Consider the following 8,657-nt stretch of genomic DNA (forward strand, 5'->3'; position numbering starts at 1 on the left):
ACAATAAGGGAAATCTGTGTTTTTTTTTGGATAATAAAGAGGAATCTGTGAGGCGTTGGAAGTGTTGTGAATCTAATGTCTTTTTAATTCAGAGAAAGGGGAGAAAGGGGAATGTGAGAGTCGAACTTTGTCCGTAAATGCGAGCTATAAACTCTTTCCCTTTTAGTTTTGTAGTGAATGGTGAAGATATGAGGTCCATGTGGGAAGGAGTTTGGTAGTTTGGTGGGAAGGCCTTCAAAAGCATCATTTTCTTTTCTTTAATTTATTTATGGCTACCATTCACTGTTGTCTTAGATATTTAAGTGAGACCGCGGGACCAACCTCAAGTCCAACTAGCAGCCTCTATGGCAAATACTTTCTCCTACGCTTCCATTACTCCCCGCCTCACTGCCCAGCACCAGTACACCACTTTCCAGCCAAACCATCGTTTCAGTATCTGCAGATTTCGTTGCAGTGGGAAAAACCCAACAAACAAGTCACCAACTGAGAGGGAATCCCAACCTCAAAATGCAGTGCTTAAGGTGGCTTGGTATGGCTCTGAACTTCTGGGAATTGCCACTTCATTTTTCCGGCCACCATCGAATGCTGAAGCTCCTGAAACTGCTCTCGAGCTTGCAAGAGACGGGTCGGGAGCAGTTGACCGTGCCATGGTAGTAAAATCCATCAAAGAGGACTTTGAAAGATCATACTTTGTCACAGGTTTCTGAGAACCCAGTTGAACTTATATTGTTATTGTTACATACACTATTTTCAATATGTTACTGATAAATTTGTTTATGCTAACTGGGTAATCTTCACCCTTTCATTACTATAGGGAACCTTACACTTGATGCTTATGAAGAGGACTGTGAATTTGCTGATCCAGCAAGCTCCTTCAAAGGGCTTCAGCGCTTCAAAAGAAACTGTACAAATTTCGGGTCCCTTTTGAAGAAGTCAAATATGAAGCTCATGAAGTGGGAAGATTTTGAGGTTTTGTAAATTGCTCGGCATTCCAGCAACAACAAAGTGTTGCAATTTTTTTTGCTGCCACCTTCTATATGAACAAGCAGTTTATAAACTTATTGAATTCATATCTTTATATTCAAAGTAACTTCTATAAAGTTGTCTTCAAATTTTATTTGGTTACAGGATAAAGGAATTGGTCACTGGAGATTTAGTTGTATCTTGTCATTCCCTTGGAGACCCATTCTGTCTGGTATGCTTTTAGCTTTAGCCTTTAGCCTGTAGGGCTCTAAAATGGTCATAACTTACTTCTGAACCATTTCTTTTTTAACTATGTTCTTTCCCTGCAATCACTCGCAAACCACATTTATCAAGACACACTTGTCAAGTACATTTGCGAATTTTTGTGTCCATAAAAGTTCAAACCCAGACGTTGGAGTTTACAGCTTATCTCATGCTCACTCTTTTATCACTGATCCTGAGCGGGTTCACTAGGTTGTTCAACTTGTTTTCTATTTAGAGTGCATAAATGCTTGAAAACCTGCAGGCCATGCTTGTTTTAAACTCATTCAGCAAGCTTAGCTGATTACATAAAAAGGAAAGAAAGTCCTTATTTTAAGCTGAATTCTGAACCAGTTGTCTACTATTACTTTTATCTGTATCTGACTTTATTAAGCTTTGTTGCAGCAAGTGGATACACAGAATATTATTTTGATGCACTTTCCGGGAAAGTGTGCAGGTAACTTGATAGTTGTTGCAGTAAGGGGACTTGGACTTTTTTTTCTATCTTTCCAACCATGTCATATATAATTCAACTGGCTCTGTTTGAAAATTTTCAGGCATGTAGAGCATTGGAATGTTCCCAAAATGGTTTTACTGAAGCAAATTCTAAAGCCTAGCCGGGGGTTTTGGCTTAAGAAAACAGGTGGTTGAAGAGATTGTTGGTGAATATATAATATAGCTAGCTGTGGTCTCAGAGACTTGTTTCAGTTTATATTGTGATTGGAAAAGTAGGTTGAATCATACTCCAAAAATGGAAAGGGGGGACATGACTGACAAGCTATGGCTAATTTATCACAGAATTATGATCAGCACTTTGATGGTTTATATGGAAAAAGAATTTACTTGTATTTAACGAGGGATGTGATGGTAGTCATGATTATGTACTGTTGGCTACTTGGCTTTGCCTTTTAAATCAATGTCCAAAAATAAATGTGAATATTGTGCATTTCTTCTTGGAAATAACTTCCACCCCATTACTTCATGAGTGCATATGATGCAATCACCCAAAAAATCAAAAACTAAAAAAGAAAGAGCGAAAGAAATGCTAAACAAAGTTCAATGCAATCACTTACCAAAAATTAGTAAGCATAGTTAAATTCTGTTCTTTTTTCTTTATAGGCAAAGTAAGTCCATCAATTGGTCACTCATTAACGAATTGCCTCTATTCTTTTCCCTTTATAGAAGAATAAATATGGTCAAAGTTGTGCTCATATCACCTTAGAGTTTATAGTAATTACATCGTGGGAAATATTTTGTTGGGGTGCTTTAATTAGAAAAAATAAAAATAAAAATACACTTTACACACCAATATAACACATTATGCCACTAGACTATCAATCAAATAAATTTTTAATTAATTGTACATTCAAATTAACAATTTAACAATATAACACACCAAAATGTTCACCCATTAAAAAATAATACAATAGGCAAATGTCAAAAAGAAAAGCAAAATGAATAAAGTACTTATGGAACATTTTAGTAAATTGAACTAGGCAAACGTACTAAAAAAATATTGATTATAAAATAGAAGTGGGTTAAATGTTTGAATTTAGCTCAAGTGATGATGAAAAATAAGAAAATAGGTTAGGATTATATATTCAAGTTTCGATCTCTTTAATATATAGGATATGGATTCTCTATACTGTTAATTTAAAAATATGTGAGCAAAATAATAATAAATTCATAACACTTCTTAAATGTGTGTAAATTGATTCTTAACCTTTGTTATAATATATGACTAGAGTTGAACTGTTGAAGTGACAACAAATACATAGAATCTATTTCTCTTGCATCAAAAAAAAAAAATCTCTCTTTTAATAATAGGGTTTTTGCTTATCAATTTATCATTCGGATATTCAAAGTACAAAAGGTCGTGGATATCGGGTCACAAAATCGAGTCGGGTTAGAGAAAGATCCGGTTCTCCCTCTACTAGACTACTACTATATATTCGTAATTCGTACCGACGCACGCTTTCATTTAGACAAAACCTCTGTCCCTGCACCTTCAAAACTCCTCAGCCATGGCGTTCCCGTTCTTAGAAGCTGTTATTGGTACTTATCCATTTATATCTCTGCCTCCATTTGTTATTACACTTTCATCTTTTTTCTTAAACTGTTTTGATCAAGTTTATGAGCTGTTTGCTTCTGATTGAGAGTCGTCATCTTCTTCGTCTTCTTGCCTGTTATTCGGATAAGTGTGTCGTATTATGCATCAAATTTTAGTTTTCTGAGAACCCATTTAGTTAAGTTTTGTGGGTTGTGTTTAAATTTTTAAACTTTTCTTTATCCAAATTTCAATTTTTATGAAAGGTTAGGGTTTTTCTAATTAAAGATTTTATCTTTCATTGTGATTGTGGTTATGAGCTTAGAGTGGGCTTTCTTTGTGGGTGTCTAGATATATTTAAAGTTTCCATCCGTTAAAGTTTCCATTTTTTACTGCCAACAGGTTTTATGATATTAATGTATATCTTTGAAACTTATTTGGACTTGCGGCAACATACTGCTCTCAAACTTCCAACCCTTCCTAAAACTTTGGAAGGAGTAATCAGCCAAGAAAAATTTGAGAAGTCACGAGCCTACAGTCTTGATAAAAGGTATATCTTACTTACCATTTTTATTGATAATCTTAATGGGTGTAATACATGCACTGTTATGCTTCCTGATGTATCTTTCTTGACTTTCAGCCATTTCCATTTTGTTCATGAGTTTGTGACAATACTGATGGACTCAGCAATTTTGTTCTTTCGGGTTTTGCCTTGGTTTTGGAAGGTTAGTAACTGGGAATTTTGTTATTGGAACCCTCCCTTGTTGCTGTACTGTCACTGCTTGACTTGTTTGTTTTTTCAATGATTGCAGAAAGCAGGAGCTTTTGTGGCTTTAGTCGGGTTCAATGCCGAAAATGAAATACTGCACACCCTTGCATTTTTATCTGGTGTTATGATTTGGTCACAGGTTCGCACATGATATCCCCCTCTCAGGTGTAAAATAATATTTTTGAGCGTCATTGTGGATGATGAAATTTTACTCAAGTGTGTTAATAGCATCTTGAAATGGCATGACATGTCTAGCTCTACTAAGTGCATTCTGGTCTCGAGTACCTAGATACTCTTTTTTCATATCGGATTAAAACCTAGATCCCAGTGCATGAGGTTCCTACTAGTACGTATAAAAAGCTGAATGATTTCAGGTGGCATTGGTTTACAAAGTTCTAAGCATTTATGAGCAACCCATTAGTATTTGCATTGCAATGATTTGTAGATCTACTATATTGGCTTGCTGAGTTATTGATAATTTGTTTCTTTCGAGCAGATCACTGATTTGCCATTTTCTCTCTACTCCACATTTGTGGTTGAGGCCCGTCATGGTTTCAATAAGGTTTGTATTCATGCTCAGACTTCCTCATTGTGCTCATCTTTTATAAGTATACTCTTTTTCTATTATGGGATAATACTTCCTTTCACTAATTTATTTTTTTATTTAACATTATTATGTTCTCTGTTCATCTTTTATCTCATTTTTTTTGTTTCTTTCTAATATTGTTTCTCTGTTTTACAGCAAACAGTATGGCTATTCTTTAGAGACATGTTTAAAGGAATTTGCCTTGCTGTTATTCTTGCCCCACCGATTGTGTCTGCAATCATTGTAATTGTACAGGTAAGGTCATGTACTAGCATTTGAACAAGCACCTTTTCATTTGCAGTGCTTGGTTGATATGCATTAACTTAAATTGGTCATTGATTCTTGAATCCTGAGATTTTTTTCATAGAGTTGTTTTTTTTTTTTTTTGGGGGGGGTCTACTTTGTCTTCTAAATTTTACAAGTTTTATTACCTGCACTCTAGTCTCTACAATACAGTGCAAAACATCTCTCATGGTTGGTGGTTTTTCATGTTTCAATTGTGTGGTTGCAGAAAGGAGGTGCATACCTTGCCATCTATCTTTGGGCATTCATGTTTGTTCTCTCCCTTGTGATGATGACAATCTACCCTGTTCTAATAGCCCCACTCTTTAACAAGTTCACCCCTGTGAGTGTTCAGAATATTTGTCATTAGTTGAAATCCATTCATCCTATTATGTTTGTTTTTATCATCTTGTCTTTCTGGTTATGTGTGACTATAGCTTCCAGATGGTGAGCTCAGGGAGAAAATTGAGAAACTTGCTTCTTCCCTCAAGTTTCCGTTGAAGAAGTTGTTTGTTGTTGACGGATCTACAAGGTCAAGTCATAGCAATGTAAGGATTAAACCCTTTTACAATTAATGGGCTTTTCTAAGAAGTAAAAAGGCAAAATGGTCTTGTTGCACTTCTGATCATAAGTGTAAAACTTCTTGCTTTGTATTCTACATGCTTATTTGCATTTGTGTTAGCTAGTAGGGAAGGCCTACTACTAACCTTTCTGCATTAAGAACTAGGCATAATGAAACTGCAATTTGGAGCCTTAGCTTAGTTAGCTAGATGGTACAGCTGCTTGGGGAAATGCTTTGAGTAGGTCCATTAATATACTTTACTTGTTAAAATAGTGTTGGGCACTTAACCATTGTGTGGACCATATTAAACCCATAGGGATGGGTAATAAAAGGATCCTTTCTTGTTTTTACTATTACATTGTCCTAAATTTTGATAATATTTGTGGACTTACTCATCTTACCAATCATGATACAGGCCTATATGTATGGATTTTTTAAGAACAAGAGAATCGTCCTCTATGATACATTGATTCAGCAGGTGAGGAGGCATTACTTTTTGAAATATTTGTTCTTCATCTTCTCAAAAGTATTTTTTCCATTTATTCTTTAAATTTCTGAAATTTTTATGGAATGATGGATAATTATTCTGGTGGTTGCTAATTTGATGTATAATTATCAGTTAAAAAAATCATCTTGAATGTCTTCCTCCTTCAATCTGTTATCTTTAATTAATTTTTTGGTTTGGTTAGTTTGTGGCTATATATCCATTCCTTTTCAATGCAAAAAAGGTCTTTATGTGAATAATTGATGCTTTGCAGTGCAAAAATGATGAGGAAATTGTAGCTGTTATAGCACATGAGCTTGGCCATTGGAAGCTTAATCACACTATGTATTCATTTATTGCTGTGCAGGTATGCTGTCATTTTTCTTGCAAACTGGATTACTGATTGATCTGTTTTATTGATAGTTTAGAATGCTGAATTTCAACAATAACCTTGTTTTATAGTGGCATTGAGTAGGGTGTCGAGTGGTCAGGCCCATAGTTTGATCCTATGTGGTCTGGGGATTCCTCAAAGGTACCTATCTAGCTACTTGCTAGAGTTTCCTGCTTCCCAAAGATTGTAGGGTTCAGTGGGGTCCCCAGTTTCGATGCCTGGTCCTTCTGGGGGATTTCTAGGTATCAAAAAATAAAAATAGGGTGTGGTGGTCTGACCTTATGTGAATAATTATTCACTTAGGCACAAGGCAAGTGGCTAAATATTTTACTAATGACCCTGGACAAGCCTTGAGGCCTTTACTAGCACAACCCCTGACATAGGGCATCATAGTGATGACCAAACATGTCTTGTCTAGAGGAGGAAAAGGGGCATATAATGTTTTATTTATTTTTAATTTAACTTGTATTTTTTTCTACTTGTGTTGTGCAGTATGTATGAATGATTTGTCGTTTTAGAAACTAGTGATGTTTCAGGCTGCCTTTGAGCAAGTTATTTATATGTTGTTGTCTGCTTGCCTTATGATTTTTCTACTTCTGCGCAGATCCTTACATTTTTACAGTTCGGGGGATATACTCTTGTGAGAAACTCGACTGGTCTGTTTCAAAGTTTTGGGTTTGATACTCAACCAGTTATCATTGGACTCATCATATTTCAGGTATCAATAGGTTTTTGCTAGTGTTGCTTTCCTTGTATTCTTAGTGATCTTTTGGTTTCTGAATAATTGATATTATAGAAATTGGACTTATTATACTGACCACATAAGTATATAGTGAACCATGTACCACAGTAAATCAGGCCTCTGGGGCTCTTGACTCATGAGGAAATCCTAATTTGGCTACCCTTGACGAAATTAATCATTTATCTATTATTGATGTTGCAATGACAAGATTTTTTTTTATATTAGAGAAAATGTTATATCCCAACAGCTGTATAATGTGTTTAGACCTTACTTTGTTTTTGCAGCACACCATAATACCCCTTCAGCACCTGGTAAGCTTTGCTCTCAATCTCGTGAGCCGATCTTTTGAATTTCAGGTGAATCTATACTTCCTCACTTGTCTATTCATTTCTTTCCTTTCTCCTTGCATTGCTGGATCTTTTTTTAATCATATTTATTTCTTCGTAGGCTGATGCTTTTGCTAAGAAGCTTGGCTATGCCTCAGCACTTCGAGCTGGCCTTGTGAAACTACAGGTGATTTATCTAATTTTCCTCATTTTAGACATGAATTGATATGTTCTGTTTATTGGGTAGCTCTGAAGCAGTGGGGTTATTAACTTAAAATCATGAATGGCGGCATTACAAAGTTATTATGTAACTAAAGCTTCTAATTTATGATCTTTTGTCACATTCTTGAATTTTTCTGTTTTAGTTCTTGCCTTGATAATTTAGTTTCCATGATTGAATTCTGTCTTCTGGTGATGTTTTATCCAAATAGTTTAGACAAATGAATGTGCCCAAAATAAATTGGCTGCATGGTTTCATTTATGATAAGAGTTATTATTATATTATAGACAGATGAATGTGCCACAAATAAATTGGCTGCCATTATGGTTGAGTTATATTATTATATTGTACTGTAGCCAACACCAAACAGTTGGGATATAAGTATATAACCTTGTTGCTAAAGCAGTTTGCATTACTAAATGAGATTTCACTGTTTTTCCAGGAAGAAAACTTGTCAGCTATGAACACTGATCCTTGGTACTCGGCATATCACTATTCTCATCCCCCACTTGTTGAAAGGTTGGCAGCAATTGATAAAACGGACAAGAAAGCAGACTGATGTTGGAAACAACCTATGGAATCAGGGAAGGAACATACAACGGACTGAGAGGGCCCATGGCCCCTGCAAACTTTTGAAAAAAACAAAAATATATTTAACCGCCAGTTTTACACTACCTTTGTTTTACGAACACTTGTTGATTCTGAACAATGTGTTGATTATGTGTCAATTGTAAAAATATGTGCTATTCTCTTCTATTTTTCTTTTTCTTTTTGGCCGGCTATCTCTTCTATTTTTCTCATAAAATTAGAATTTTCATTCAATTAAAACAAATACTATAATTCAAACCTCACAACATTATTTAGATAATAAATTTTTATATGTATGATAATAGTAGCATTTTAGAGTTAACCATTTAATAAGATAATACGGTCAATTACACAATATGATCTCATTATTTGAACTTTTTAGGTCCACATTCAAACATTATCTTTGTAAAAAATTAATTAAATCAGAATTGTTGAA

At 35.0% G+C, this 8,657-nt stretch overlaps 2 protein-coding genes across 2 annotated transcripts; both read left to right on the forward strand.

Moving 5' to 3' along the window:
* The first annotated feature begins 189 nt into the window (after positions 1-189).
* Positions 190-2,163, forward strand: LOC147290550 (Nuclear transport factor 2 (NTF2) family protein). Its single transcript, XM_086237473.1, has 5 exons — positions 190-699; positions 815-969; positions 1,129-1,195; positions 1,630-1,681; positions 1,782-2,163. The coding sequence occupies exons 1-5, from the start codon at positions 345-347 to the stop codon at positions 1,873-1,875; spliced, it is 723 nt and encodes a 240-aa protein (XP_086093599.1). The 5' UTR covers positions 190-344; the 3' UTR covers positions 1,876-2,163.
* Positions 2,164-3,127: 964 nt separating this feature from the next.
* Positions 3,128-8,415, forward strand: ATSTE24 (Peptidase family M48 family protein). The gene is made up of 14 exons (XM_086235712.1): positions 3,128-3,279; positions 3,674-3,821; positions 3,912-3,996; positions 4,084-4,179; positions 4,537-4,602; positions 4,783-4,881; positions 5,138-5,251; positions 5,346-5,456; positions 5,886-5,948; positions 6,229-6,321; positions 6,950-7,063; positions 7,372-7,443; positions 7,535-7,600; positions 8,076-8,415. The coding sequence occupies exons 1-14, from the start codon at positions 3,249-3,251 to the stop codon at positions 8,190-8,192; spliced, it is 1,275 nt and encodes a 424-aa protein (XP_086091838.1). The 5' UTR covers positions 3,128-3,248; the 3' UTR covers positions 8,193-8,415.
* Positions 8,416-8,657: the final 242 nt, after the last annotated feature.

Source organism: Dryas octopetala, chromosome 3, assembly GCF_963921425.1.
Source record: "Dryas octopetala chromosome 3, drDryOcto1.1, whole genome shotgun sequence".
NCBI lineage: Eukaryota > Viridiplantae > Streptophyta > Magnoliopsida > Rosales > Rosaceae > Dryas > Dryas octopetala.